This window comes from Leptonychotes weddellii, chromosome 11 (genome assembly GCF_054177405.1).
Source record: "Leptonychotes weddellii isolate Sample4059 chromosome 11, ASM5417740v2, whole genome shotgun sequence".
NCBI classification, from domain to species: Eukaryota; Metazoa; Chordata; class Mammalia; order Carnivora; family Phocidae; genus Leptonychotes; species Leptonychotes weddellii.
In genome coordinates this window covers 58055442-58070141 of record NC_138379.1, presented here as the reverse complement: position 1 = coordinate 58070141, position 14700 = coordinate 58055442, and the positions used below count along the sequence as shown (strand labels likewise).

The following is a 14700-nucleotide window of genomic DNA, read 5'->3' as shown; positions in this document are numbered from 1 at the left end:
CCACGGCGCCCGGCCATTGGAGAGGCGCGCTGTCCGTCCCGCCCCGCCACCGCCCAGCGAACCTCTAGCGCCGCGGAGGGCTCGGGCGGTGAGAGCGGCGCGGCGCTGGGTGCTGGCGGGTTTTGCCGAGAGGCAGAGCGGACGGGCCAGGCGCCGGTTTGGGGGCTCGCCGCCTGTAGCCATGCCCCTCGCAGCCTGTCCTTCGGCCCCGGCCACGGGCGTCTAATATCCCACACAGTCGCGCGCAGCTGCCAGAGACCCGGCCGCTGCCCCTTCTTCGCCCTTGGCGCCCTATCACACTCCCTTCCCGGGAGTTGGGAGCAGCGCGGGCAGCCGGCGCCCCGGTGCAAACTGGGGGTGTCTTCTGGACGCCCCCCCGCCGCCGCTGCCCCCGGCTCTGGCCATGGCCTGGCGGGGCGCAGTGCCGAGCGTCCTGGGGGCGCCCGGGGGCGTCGATCTCAGTCTGCGGCTGCTGCTGCCGTTGCTGCTGCTCCTGGAGCCAGCGCGGGGCTTCGGGGACGAGGAGGAGCGGCGCTGCGACCCCATCCGCATCTCCATGTGCCAGAACCTGGGCTACAACGTGACCAAGATGCCCAACCTGGTGGGGCACGAGCTGCAGACAGACGCCGAGCTGCAGCTGACAACTTTCACGCCGCTCATCCAGTACGGCTGCTCCAGCCAGCTGCAGGTGGGCGCCCCCACCCCCACCCCTCGCGGGACGGGACCCCTTGGGCGGGGACGCCCCAGACTAACTCCATGAAGCCCTTGCCAAGCCAAGCCCCCTGCCCCCTTCCAAGGCTGAAGGGTAAAACTATCCTGGAAAAGTGATTTCCACCCCCACCCCCACTTTTCTGTCCCTTCTCAGGGACTGGAAGCCAAAACGTTGTGTAAGTCGTCTGGCCTGCGAAAGAACCCACTCTTACACCCCGCCCTTCCGTTTTTCTCCCCTGCTCACCCTTGTCTGGCCAAGCCCCTAACCCCAGTGGAGCTGAGGGTTATCTTTGCCAAGGATTCTGGCCGCCGCTGCTCGGTGGGCGAGTCCGCAGCAGGGCAGCCAGCTGCAACTAAGACTTGGAAGGAGAGATAAGGAGCCGGGAACTTCTCCTCCCTTTCCGACCTCCTTTCTCCCCCATATTTTGGGGGTGTGTTATTAAATGAAACCCCACTGCTTCGTTTTCTGCGGAGTGGCCCCTCCTCGCGTCGTCCTGCATGACTTTAGAGGTCATGCAGGAAGGAATGGTTGGGTGGCTTGAGATCATTTTGGATCCTCAGGGTTGAGGGCAGATTTAGGATTTGGTGGGGAGAAAACACAGCTTGGGGAAAAGGTGATAGTGTGTGGTCAAGCTCCAGGAAGGTATTTTTGTATATTAGAAGATTTTTTTTTCAGTCGTTAAAAATTTTAAAGCTTCTGTAATGATAGAGAAAATGCTCAGCCTACAATAGGTGAAGAAATAATTTGCATATACAGGGTGATTATAATCTTACAAAACCAACAACCAATTCACTTTTTAAAAAAGGAACTGAAAGAGATTTTTAAAAAAGGGTTAGCACTGGTTGTGTTTTGGTTAGTGAGGTGATGAGTGAGTTTTAGAAATTTAGACAGGAGAGAACTTGGGAAAAAAAATAGAGGGTAGTTGTCCAGGCTGAAAGCTTCAGAAATCCGTGGTTCTGGTTGTAACTTCTGAGAGATAAGAAACAGGCAGGCAGCTTACTTAGTAGGTGCGTGTTTTTACATAGGTCATTTTAAAAGTTGGACTGTGGTTTCAGAAAGATGGTTGGGATTAGACCTGTTGCTGCTGAAATGCTGAAATGTCCCTTCGGAGTTTTCAGAACTTCAGAACTAGGTTATAAAAGCTTAAGAAATGATCCTCTAGCTCTCAGTTTGGAAACAGCACATATCCTGACATCAGTGGCAATTTTGTTGGAGAAACAGCTTTTGCAGGGATATATATTTTTAATTACATGTATCCTGGGGAAGCAGCCAAGCTGTTTTGAAGGACAGGACTGGATCCCTTTACATGCTGGAAAATAGTTACTTGTAACTCTAGACTTCATAGACAACATCTGTAAGGAGGCAAGCCGACTGTTTATCAATGCTGGAAGAATTGAGGACAGCAACTGGACTCTCCCCTGCTGGTACTGCAGTTCCAGGGACTTCACATTTATATTTTCCTATTGTGCTTCATTATTATTCATTGAGGAAACCTGGCCAAACAAAGCCCTGGTGACCAGAGACCTCAACCTGCATCCCATCCTTGGGTCTACTAGTGTCTCAATTAGGACATTTTGTTTCAGTATGGGACTGATTAAAAAAAATTTAGGGGATAAAGTAAAGTAGAGAAAAGAGAGAATATTAATAGGAGAAAAGCTGGACCTACATTTTTTTTAACATTTATTTTTATGGTGATAAAGAAATGAGGACAAAAATAAATCACCCCATCACTGGAATGACTCAGTCATTCAATTAGTCTGTTCAGCTCTTTCAAAGAGGGAGACGCAAAGTCAAGTCTTAAGGTTTATTTTCTTAAGCATTATGCAAAAAAGGGATTATGTAATCCTTTAGGTCCTTTTAATATATTTATTTATTTATGTTCTGCGGGAAAGGATTGTTAGAACCCAAAGAAGCAAAGTGTCCAAGCAACGGATTTTTTAGGCACCCTAGTCTGAGGTCGGAGTAAGCAGTCAGAGTCCCTATAGCTGGTTAAAAGTCGGTATGTACTTTGCCTGGAAGCATTCAACTCCGCTTCATGCAAGCATTTGGTCAGACTTCCAAGTCATTGTTTTCTTTGTTCATTTCATTACTTTTCCAGTTCTTCCTTTGTTCGGTTTATGTGCCAATGTGCACAGAGAAGATCAACATCCCCATCGGCCCATGCGGCGGCATGTGTCTTTCAGTCAAGAGGCGCTGTGAACCCGTCCTGAAGGAATTTGGGTTTGCCTGGCCAGAGAGCCTGAACTGCAGCAAATTCCCACCCCAGAATGACCACAACCACATGTGCATGGAAGGGCCAGGTGATGAGGAGGTGCCATTACCTCACAAAACCCCCATGCAGCCTGGGGAAGAGTGCCACTCCGTAGGCACCAACTCGGATCAGTACATCTGGGTGAAAAGGAGCCTGAACTGTGTTCTCAAGTGTGGCTATGATGCTGGCTTGTATAGCCGCTCGGCCAAAGAGTTCACGGACATCTGGATGGCCGTGTGGGCCAGTCTGTGCTTCATCTCCACCGCCTTCACGGTGCTCACCTTCCTGATCGATTCCTCCAGGTTTTCCTACCCTGAGCGCCCCATCATATTTCTCAGTATGTGCTATAATATTTATAGCATTGCTTATATTGTCAGGCTGACCGTGGGCCGGGAAAGGATATCCTGCGATTTTGAAGAGGCAGCAGAACCTGTTCTCATCCAAGAAGGACTTAAGAACACAGGATGTGCAATCATTTTCTTGCTGATGTACTTTTTTGGAATGGCCAGCTCCATCTGGTGGGTTATTCTGACACTCACTTGGTTTTTGGCAGCGGGACTCAAATGGGGTCATGAGGCCATTGAGATGCACAGCTCTTATTTCCACATTGCCGCCTGGGCCATTCCTGCTGTGAAAACCATTGTCATCTTGATTATGAGACTGGTGGATGCGGATGAACTGACGGGCCTGTGCTACGTCGGGAATCAAAACCTTGATGCCCTCACAGGCTTTGTGGTGGCTCCCCTCTTCACTTACTTGGTGATCGGGACTCTGTTCATCGCGGCCGGTTTAGTGGCCTTGTTCAAAATTCGGTCCAATCTGCAAAAGGATGGGACAAAGACGGACAAGTTGGAAAGGCTGATGGTCAAGATTGGGGTCTTCTCAGTCCTGTACACGGTGCCTGCCACCTGTGTGATTGCCTGTTATTTCTATGAAATCTCCAACTGGGCGCTCTTCCGGTATTCTGCAGATGACTCCAATATGGCAGTGGAAATGTTGAAAATTTTTATGTCTTTGCTGGTGGGCATCACTTCAGGCATGTGGATTTGGTCTGCCAAAACTCTGCACACCTGGCAGAAGTGTTCTAACAGATTGGTGAATTCTGGGAAGGTAAAGAGAGAAAAGCGGGGGAATGGTTGGGTGAAGCCTGGGAAAGGCAACGAAACTGTGGTATAAGGCAAACTGGGCTCCACGCTTTCCAAATTTTGAAGGCATTGGGGCGGGCGGGGGGGAATGCTAGCATTTTGGTGCAAGTGCGACTAAAAGTTTCCTGCAGTGAATCTCAGTTTGAGCAGACTGGCAACACTTAAGTGACCCCTGTAAGCCACCACCACCTGCCCCCCGCCCCCCCCACTCCCCAGCGTCATAAAAGGATTTTGCTGCAGACTTTGGAATGATCCAAAATGGAAAAGCCAGTTAGAGGCTTTCAAAGCTGTGAAAAATCAAAACATTGATCACTTTAGCAGTTCGCAGCTTGGAGCGTGGAGGTCCTGCCTAGATTCCAGGAGGGTCCAGGGCGAAGCTGCTTTTCCCTGCAGAGTGAGATCTGAGCTGTGAGTAGGTAACTCGCAGGGAGAAAGATTAACTTTTTTAACCCTTAAAATCTTAAATACTAACTGGGTCTTTCAGATAGCAAAGCAATCTATAAACACTGGAGAGACGGGGTTCAGACAAGTGTTACAAGAGTTTTATAGTTGGGCTGATCTAACATAAACATTTTCTGTGGTGCGCAGTCTGCTGTTTAGAACTTTGTGGATTGCTCTCCCAAGAGGTGGTGTCAGAATCTTTCAGTGCCTTTGTCCTAAGACAGAACTGTTTGGAAAAACAAAAGTACCGTACAAACACACATAAGGTGTCCAGTGGATTTTTCTTCTCTCTCTTCCTCTTAAATTTCAACATCCCTGTTCTGGGCTGCTGCTGTTTTCTTCATTTTACATTAATGACTCAAAAGAGGTATTTTTATAGGATTTTTTTTTGCACCGCAGCATGCCTAATGAGGGGGAAAGTAAGGGTGATTCACTTTCTGACAATCATTTAATTCAGAGGAAAATGAGATTTATCAAGTTGACTTACCTTACCGACCCGGAGACCTATTGCATTGAGCAATGGGGACTTAATATATTTTACTTTGTGTGATTGCATCTATGCAGACGCCAGTCTGGAAGAGCTAAAATGTTAAGTTTCTTGGCAACTTTGCGTTCACACAGATTAGCTGTGTAATTTGTGTGTGTCAATTACAATTAAAAGCACATTCTTGCACCATGACATAATAGTATACTCAACTGACTTTAAAACTATGGTCAGCTTGCATTCTCAGAATGATAGTGCCTTTCTTTCCTTTAGCATAAGAATGTTATCAGTCTAGTCTACTACCCACAATGAAGACTTTTCTGTTTTGTAGAGAAAACTAAGGACAGCTAATCCAACTACTTGGTGCATAATTGTTTCCTAGTAATTGGCAAAGGCTCCTTATAAGATTTCATTGGAGGCAGTGTGGCCTGGAGTATTTATATGGTGCTTAATGAATCTCCAGAATTCCAGCCAGGAGCTTGATTGGTTAGTAGGGAATAAAGTGTAGACCATATGAAATGAACTGCAAACTCTTAACAGCACAGGTCTTAATTGCCTTTTGCAGGGGTATCCAGAGCTTTTAAAATTTATGCTTTATGTTCCTCACAATGGGGTACCCCCCTAGCAGCCTCTCAAAAAGTTGCAATTCTTTTAAAATTGTAACTGGACTCTCTCAACCTGCCTTAGGCCTTCTAATCACCAGCTCCTCTGGGACAAATTGTCGACAATGTCACAGGTTGCTCTCCTTGTAGCTCATACCTATCTTTGCTTCAGCAGCTACTTTGCAATGACTCATTTATTTATTCATGCCCCACCCCACTCCCCTTTTAAAAACAGGTAGGAAAACTCTTTTATCGCCTTTCTTTGTGGAAAAACATTTCCAGGGACTCAAATTCCCGAATAGGTGGTCAGATTCTGGAAATACACGTGTCCTTTTCTGTCTTTTTTGAGTTTTATGTCCGTGGTTTGACACTTTCCTTTCTTCTTTGTTTTTGGGGGCTCCTGAGCCGTCTGAGGTGAAGATGCATATAAGGTCTGTTGTGTCTTTTGGGAGGGAAAGTCTCGGGGCTTTGAGGACAGATGCTAACTGGGCACGGGTGGTCCCTGGTGTGTGTGTGAGCCGAGCCCAAGTACCTTGGCTGGACTCTGGGTCAGGGTTCCAGGAGCATGAGAAATGATCCCCAGAAGGACCAGTTGAACTCCATCTGAGACTACGTCTCCTCTGAAATACAAAATGTGAACTCCCTGTGCTGCTTGCAGACAGTTCCCAGAGCTGGCCAGGGCCCTGGAGCATGCACCCAGGGGCAGAGCCTGCCCTTACTCACGCTCCACTCAGTGTCTTGGGAGTTGTGCTGAGACTCTGGCCCAGGAAAGGGAAGGACGGTACAGTGGGGCACTGGCCTTGCTGTGCGACTGTAGGGCTTTGTCACAGGCACGGAGTAGGTGCTCAATATTTGTGAATAATGAAATAATAATAAGAGTACTTAGGTGAACCTCTACACCCACGTTCTGGAGCTAGTGCCCTGACAGCTCTCTGGGTTTATAGCATGTCCCTTCTGCAAATCTCTGGCCTTCCCAGGGGAAAGTATATTTGATCAGAAGTGGCCATCGGTGCAGCCTGGATTAGTAGCCCTAGCTATCAGGGCTGTGGGCCTTTCCTTTCACATTCCAGACAATGGAGAGTGTTTACGGTTTCAGGAAAAGAGCTTTGTGGCTGAGGTCAGTTACCAGTTACCTTGACACGACTCCATCACCTCTTAAGTTGCTATTTGTTTAAAAAAAAAAAAGTCAATTATTAGCACATTTATTGAGTGTCCACTCTGTGTAAAGCCCTGTGTTAGGCACCTCAGGGGACGTCGAGGAGTACAAAGCTCAGTTCTTCTCGATCACCTGAACTGAGGGTGCTCCTGGGTCTGCTGAATTTTGCTGTTGGTTTTGGGGAAGGAGGACGGGCCTCTGAATGTTCATCCATTTTACTGTCTCCCGTCCCATAAACCGCTTCCTGGGTCTTTCTGCCTTTACTGTCTCTCTCAGCCCTCCCCACGATTCCCTGCTAGTCAGTCACAGGGGTTTTGACAGAAGGCCTCAGCCCTGTTTCATGACCACCTCTGTGGAGATCACCGAGGAAAACTACGAACACTGGCTGAAAGGATGTGAGCTCCCACACCTCATGTGGCTGTGGGGACAGGCCGTGCAGGGCTTGGGGTGTTCCATGTGACTTGCACAGGGGAATTTGAGGGCATCTTGCAAGGGAAAAGGTTAGGGCTGGGGTTTTTCTTGAAATCTAGAATAAGTAGGGATGATTGGAGCTTCCCACAAAATGCCTTGGCCTCTGGAGATTTTATTCAGCGGGCCCTAAGGGAACCCCTGTCCACCCTCTGCTCTGGCAAACCCCTCTTTCTCTTCCTTTGTAAAGGCCACCATTCAGGGCAGAGGAACATGAGGTAGGGTGGAACTGGCCAGAACCATCTGGTTGAGCTACTTGGTTGATTCATATCCTTTTTCCTCCCATTTCCTAATCTCTGAGACGGCTTCTGAGCTGGCAGCTTGCTCCGGGTCCTGAAACCAGAGAAGGGGGTGACACTGTTTATTTCCCTGAGATGCTCCCCGACTTTCCCCTCCCCAGTCACTCCCTCACCTGCACCCTGAAACCCAGAATCAGGGACACTTCTGTGTTGAGGTTCTGAATTGTGACTTTACCAGCACCCTGAGCTCTTGTCTTCTCTGCCCCCCCACCCCCAAGCCTCCCGGTCACTGAATTCAGGGCTTACTGTGTTAGCAACCAAGTCAGGACCCGAGGACACGGAGGAGCTCGACAGCTTCAGCCCTGGCGCGCAGACTCAGTTTACAGGGATGTCACCAGGCTGGTGCAGTCTGTGGCTTCTGGGGAGGTGGCCCTAGCAGCAGTCCATGGGGAGAGCCACAGGGCACAGACTTTGGAAGGAGCCCCCCTACGTCCTGAATTTCATTCTGTGATGGGAGAGATTGGAGGGAGTTGCCTTTCCAGCCAATTATGTCCAGTCACTGGACTCTAATGGTTCCTGGTATTCTTTTATTGTATTTGGGTTCAGAGTCCTCCTCTGGGTTTGTATAATGCCTGGCGAAGGACCCAGGTTATCATTTTTCCTCTGGGCCTAGGTCATAGATCTTGGAATCTCCTAGAAGAGCATTTTGCTCCTACCGAGGATCAGATACCGGAGCCTTAAATAATGGATTTTGTTTCCCTGTGGCCTGCTCAGGGCTCTCTGCTGCTGCGGCTTGCCATGCGCTGTGCGGTCACGGCACCCTGGCTCTCACCAAGAGGGAAGTGAACCCTGACCCTCCCCAACAGGCTGCTTCCCTTCGGGCGGCCCATTTGCCCTGTAGCAGCTTGTTCCTGTTTCTGATTTACCTATTTCCCTTCTTTGCACCAGCGAATTCCCCGTATTTGCCCAGGCAGTTTGGAGAGGGCCTGTTTGGGGTCCTCTGTGAGCCATGTCCTCTAGGCTTTGATGGCCCCTGATCCCCTGCAATATTCAGGATCTGATCACTGTCATCTCAGAAGGGCTTCTGAGAAGAGGGGTGGGAGCAGTTCTGCTCTCCGAAGGCTGGTCCATTTCTCCCCCAGGATGTGCTCCTCTCCGTGTCCTGCTCATGGGCTCGGGCCCCAACTTGGTTGTGCACTTTGGGAGAGGGAGGCTGCTCTCTCGCTCTCTCTCCAGTGGGGCATCTAGGTGGTTCAGAATTTTTTCCTACCTCACGGGGATGTTGTGAGACTTTCGAAGGTCTGAGGATGAAGGCCCCTTGAGCTCTTTGCAGGAAGGGTGGAATAACTATCAAGTGTGACGTGTGACAAGACGAACTGGGCCTCGGCCTGCTTGTGCAGCAGGCAGGCTGGTGCCCTGTGGCCTGTCCTTGGGCCCCCGCGCTGCCCTGCAGCTCCAGCCACCTTGAGGCCAACCCTGGGGGCTTTCAGATGTTCGACATACAGGTACCAGGCAAAGCCCTGCTACACGTGCCCTGATGAATTGCTGAACGTCAAAGGAAGTGGACCCTGCTTTTAAGGATGTACAACGTGTGTCTGCATTGATGTCTGTACTGTAAATTTCTAATTTATCACTGTACAAAAAAAACCAACTTTGCTATTTAATTTTTGTATTAAAGGAAAATAAAGTTTTGTTTATTAACTGGTCTGAGATGTGGCGTGTTCCTGGAGGAATATCATAGTTCCCAGGAAGCACACATTCCCAGCAGTGAGAAATCGAGAATTTGGTCTGCAGGGCAGATTGGGAGCCTCTTTCTGAGAGCCTCTTTGTTTCTTTTTTGCTGGTGCTATTTTTCCCCTCTGGGATTTCTCCTGGGTCAGCAAACCCCTGAGGTCCAAGGTCAATAGAATTTATCACTACTGTGGTCATCAGTATCACTCTAATGGTCACATGATGCTTTGGAGGTAACCATAGTTCCCAAGCTGTCATCCATGACACCTCTTTTTGGCATTTCCACTATGGGTGGCCATTTTTAATATTCTTTCCAAGCACCTTTGACTTAATCTGGTGGCTTGAAAAAGTTTTTCCTATCACCACTAGAGCTTCAGGGGTCTTTAAAAGGGGCGAGGGGAATTTTTTTTTTTTTTTAACATTTTCATTAAATTTTTTTTCCTGGCTACCCAGTGGTCATTTTTGTATAATAGACATGGGAGTATGTTGTATCAGTCAACCAGGATGACGACTTCTTTCGTTAATTTTATAAATTGGGTGGTCTATGTCTCCATAACCAGAAGTCATCAGACAAAGCAAATTTAAAGCCATTATTAGGACACTGTCCTGAAAGCAAATAATAAGGACACACAGACACAGATGAAAGGGGAACCACGCCATTGGAGATGTCTGCTGTGGCCCAGAAGAGAACATCAGCCCTCTTTGTTTGCCTTTAAATTACTTTCCACACCCTGGTTTCACCTGAATACCACCCTGTTTGGTGTAAGGAAAAAGTCCAGGGAAGAAGGATCTGTAATACTATTCTCCTTCACTGCAGATTGCTATTGTACTTGTATCTGAAACCATAAATGAAGGGAGGTATGTAATTTAAATTCTCTTCCCTGGAAGACAGGCTGTGTTTCTCATTTCACAACCTACTCATTAGGTAGTTATGAAGTTAAGGAAAAGTCAACACAATCTGGAATGAATTCATAATTGCACTTGTACGAACACTTTCCATATGAAAATACTTTTATACTTACATGATTTCATCTTATTCTCATGGCATCTTTAAAGTAAGCAGGGCAGGCATTGTCTTGTTTAAGGAAGAACTGAAACTTCGGGCAAGGGACTCACCCAGGGAGGTAACAGGTTGGATGGACATCCTGGTCTTCTCACGCCTGGCCCATGGATTTTTGTTGTTGTCTTACACACAGTGTGGTGAGTGTGTGCATTCGCCCAAAAGACATGTTGAAGTCCTATCCCCTTGTACCTGTGAATATGGACTTATTTGGAAATAGGGTCTTTGCAGATGTAATCGGGTTAAAATGAGCTCACACTACATTTGGGTGGGTGCTCATTCAATGACTGGTGTCCTTATAGTAAGGGGGCAGTTTGGACACAGACACTGAGAGGAGAGATGGCCTTGTGAAAGCAGAGGCAGAGATGAGGGTGATGCAGCTGCCGGCCAGGCCAGAAACCCCAAGGATTTTCAGCCTCCCAAAAGCTAGGAGGGAAGCAAGAACAATTCTTCCTCAGAACCTCCAATGGCAGCCAGCCCTGCCGACACCTTGACTGCAGACCTGTAGCCTCCATACCTGCACGAGAATACATCTCTGGGTCTGAAGCCACCCGGTTTGTGACCATTGGTTATGGCAGCCCTAGGAAACGAAAACCTACTCGATTCCTTGGATTCCTTCAACCACTGCAAACAGTTTGGTGGGAATGGGTAAATGTTTTGGAAGGCAACTCTCTCAATAATGAGACCTGGCCATGAGCTTCTGTTGTTTAAGGATTATGTAGCATAAATCACTGGGATAAGTTTCTTTATCTGCAAACTGGACACCTCTAGAATCAACCCCATGATCCCTGACACTCAACTGACTTAAGCTGGTCTTGGCTGGTCTCCCACCCACCCACCCCCAATGGGAGCTCTGTGTGCAGGGCCAGGACCTTGACTGGAATGTGGCCCAAGGGTTTTTAGCATTTCTGTCCTGAGAACTGATTTTTTCTTTCCCATTTTAGCTTTCACATGCGATCACAATTTTAAAGTTGAGCTCACTCTTGACTAGAGAGGTCAGCCTCGGCTTCCTGTCTTCAGAGGTTCCATGGACAGAAACAAATCATGCTTGGAGAAGGCTGTCGTCCTCTCCTCAGTTTTCCTTCCCAGGGCAGCAGGGTTGGAGGAATGGGACCATCTCGCTAAATGTTGTGAAAATGTTGGACATGAAAAGGTGTATTCCAAAAGGCTTTCGAAATGGGCCTTGGCCCCATCTGAAATTCCTAAAATCACCCTGTCCTCTTTCTCAGTTCATTCTCAGGCTAAGAGAATGCATGCATTCACCTGCCCTCACACAAAGGATTCCAACGTCTCACTCCCAGGAGAGAGAATAAAAATTAAAATTTACTACATTTAACCTCAGTGTCCTGATGCTCATTAGCCTCCTGCGTGGTTTCCTCTAAGCGCCTGATTCTGTTTTCACCCAAGGACGTGCCTAATCTCCTGGCGAGCCCACCTTATCAGTGCCTTTCTTTCTGAGAGATGAAGTGATTGGCTATCGAAGTTTTCTAAAATGCCCGAGGGTTGCATCATTTCACATGATAGGAGGCAAATGGGTCGAGTATAAAACCATGAGACGGAATTGATAAATCACATAGAACAATTTGTCCACGCTCTCCCTCTCACTCCCTTGCTTTTTCATAGGTGTTTCCCTTTGCCTAGAATGCCCCTTCCATCTTTCCTCAACCAGGGAAAGTTGTGCCTGTTCTTCATCCAAGACTCGAGTCTTGAGTCATCTCTTCTGGGAAGACTTCCTTGACTCTCCTCCTTACACTTCTGGCCTTTCCTTCTTACCATAGTCTAAGCCTCTGGCAGCCTTCACGGCACTGTTTATAATGGTCTCTTCATGTGTCCATCTCGTCACTGGACTGATATCCCTGAGGATGACTCTGGGTGCCCAAAGGTGCCTGCCTGTGTGCCCTCGGGGCCTGGTGCTAGCCATGCCTGAGACAGGGCATGAGTCTCAGGAATGTCTATGGAAAGAAGGCTGGAGGGAGGCAGGGCTTTTAGGTAGGTGAATGGGAGGGGGGGCGTGGGGGGGGGAGGGGTGGTTGTTGACAAACATAACCAGCATAGGAAAGAAATCAGAGCTAACAATAAGAGCCATCACATAGGTAGGACTTTCTGGAAAGATGCTCTGGCAAAATTCTCAAAGAAAATTCTCTACTCTCAGAGACAGGTTTGAGAATGATCACCTACCCCTGTGTCGCTTATTGTTAGTTGTCTTTCTTCCCTTCTTTTTTCCTCCTTCCCCTCCCGAACAACATTTGCTGCGAGCCTACTGTTTGTAGAATATGGGCCAGGCTGGGGAAGGGGGAGATGGAGTGCTTATAAAAAGCCGCAAAAAGACAAGGTCCAACTCAGAGTCCAAAAGTGCAGATGACAAAACAGAGAAAGAATTCAGCTGTTATTAACAAGCTTAAAACTCCAAACCTGGAAAAACAAATCCTCTACTGCTTAGTAAATATTTGTTGAATAGCTGAATGAGGGCCCATCATGCACCAGCCACTGTCCTCGGAGGGCACTGTAGGGGACACCAAGATAAGTAAGATACCACGTCTCCCTCCAGAAGTTCATTGGCTGCACCGCACGTCCTGGTCTATCCCTACCTGCTAAAGGATCAGTGCTCCTCTTCCTAGCTCATTTACTATGTAATTTCTCCCTAACCGAAGTCCCAGGACCTTGCTGGTTTTGCTCAGAAAGAACAGCTTCTGAGTACCGAGTACAATGGGAAAAAGTTCTTCAAACTGTTGTCATGTCATCATTCGATCGCGAAAATGACACCTCCGCCTCAATAGGTAAATGTGTAGGGAGGCAGGGGGAAGAGGAGAAAGGAAGGGGTGGACCCCAGAGATCACCACTCTTACGATTTGGTCTGCTCATCACAACCACCTGCTGATTTCAGTATGTAAAAAATAAAACATAAAAACGTACTCATGAGGGGCACCTGGGTGGCTCAGTCTGTTAGGCGTCTGCCTTCGGCTCAGGTCATAATCCCAGGGTTCTGGGATCGAGCCCCGCATCGGGCTCCCTGCTCCGCGGGGAGACTCCTTCTCCCTCTGCTTGCAGCTCCCCTTGCTTGTATTCTTTCTAAGAAATAAAATCTTTAAAAAACAAAACCAGAACGTACTCGAGACGTGCCGCTGAAGGCACTGAATCATCAGAACCACCTGCACCTGAGCATCTTTTCTAGCAGCCATGTTAATTTGGAATATTTGCTCTGAATGGGTGGCTGCGTAGGGGGGTGTGCCTTGTGTCCTCCAAGCCCGTTCCCTTGCTTCTCTCGTGTCATAATTCTATAAATCCAAAGAGACTATTCTGTAGAAGTTTAAAAAAGCATGTGGTCAATCCCCATTTCCTCGTTTACGCAGAATGAGAGGAATAAATGTGCGAATCAACGCGCTGAGAAGAGTGGCCTGTTGGGGGTGCGGGCGGCCAGCGCTCAGAGGAATTGGAACCGGAGATTCTTGGAGTGGGAGGGAAGGTGGCCGGAGGCCAAGTTAGGAAAGGCCTGGGAGGCCGTGCCGTACCCCGCGCCCCCGCGCCGGGCACAGTGTGAGGGCAGGGAGGGCTCCGGTCCACGTCAGTGGTTCCGCACAGCTCGCCCTGGCTGCCGCAGGGACGGGGGCTGGAGCCCGGGCAGACGCCGGGCAGAGGCCGGCCGACCAGTTTGGACGAGAAACCACGAAGGCCTGAGGGAGGGTGGTCGCAGAGGGATGGAAAGGCCAGGGCGACGTTCAGAGAAACCACAACACGCGGCGTCCTCCACGGCCCTGTTCTACGAGCCGAATCTTCGCTTTCTGGGCTGGGGGTGTTTCAAGGCCAGAAGCTTTCTGTTTGCTCTGCGCACCTGATCCTGCATCCTCCCTGCATTGTGAGCCACCAGCCGCAGAGAAATGACCACCCGCACCAAAGGGCCTCCGCAATTTGCAAAACACTACCCAGGTGGCCCCGGGGGGAGCTGGGCTTTTCCTTGAATGGGGCTCCTTCCCTGGAAGGGCCCGGGTCGGCAGGATACCATTTGCCGGGCGCTGGAAGGAACAGGGCGCTTGTGTCTGGTTGTTCCTATCGGGCCGAGGGGCCCCACCACCTCTTCTGGACTCAGAGTTTCCTATCAAGACACACTTCCTAGAATAGCTGATACAAAGCCATAGGAAGGGCTGAATTTAGGACAAACTTAATCCCCAGTCGTGTCCTTCCATCTAGATTTTATTTCTTGATACAGTTTTCTTTGCGGCTAGTATGCACGGCCTAACCAGATCCACGGAAAAAGATACCACGGGCACACATTTTTCCTAGTCTTTTTCCTTTTCAGTGAGAAATTCTGTATAACATTTTCCATAAGTAAAAGAGAGAACCACTTCCTAGCTTTTTTTTTTTTTTTTTTTACAAGAACAGACCTTCCTTTTGGATTTACATCAGCATTTAGCTA

At 48.8% G+C, this 14700-nt stretch overlaps 1 protein-coding gene and 1 long non-coding RNA gene across 2 annotated transcripts; one reads left to right on the top strand and one right to left on the bottom strand.

Annotated features, from left to right (window-relative positions):
- The first annotated feature begins 78 nt into the window (after positions 1–78).
- FZD4 (frizzled class receptor 4) lies at positions 79–9199 on the top strand. The gene is made up of 2 exons (XM_006746969.3): positions 79–688; positions 2811–9199. The coding sequence occupies exons 1-2, from the start codon at positions 404–406 to the stop codon at positions 4137–4139; spliced, it is 1614 nt and encodes a 537-aa protein (XP_006747032.1). The 5' UTR covers positions 79–403; the 3' UTR covers positions 4140–9199.
- Positions 6822–10339, bottom strand: LOC115936865 (uncharacterized). Its single transcript, XR_014138808.1, has 2 exons — positions 7805–10339; positions 6822–7592 (listed from the first exon to the last, which is right to left on the bottom strand). It is a non-coding gene; the product is annotated as an uncharacterized LOC115936865 (long non-coding RNA).
- Positions 10340–14700: the final 4361 nt, after the last annotated feature.

Bases quoted from the DNA above. Each gene is read 5' to 3' on its own strand.
- FZD4 (XM_006746969.3), top strand. From the start codon at position 404: ATGGCCTGGCGGGGCGCAGTGCCGAGCGTCCTGGGGGCGCCCGGGGGC. The intron at 689-2,810 runs GTGGGCGCCCCC...TTACTTTTCCAG, and splicing joins GCTGCTCCAGCCAGCTGCAG to TTCTTCCTTTGTTCGGTTTA.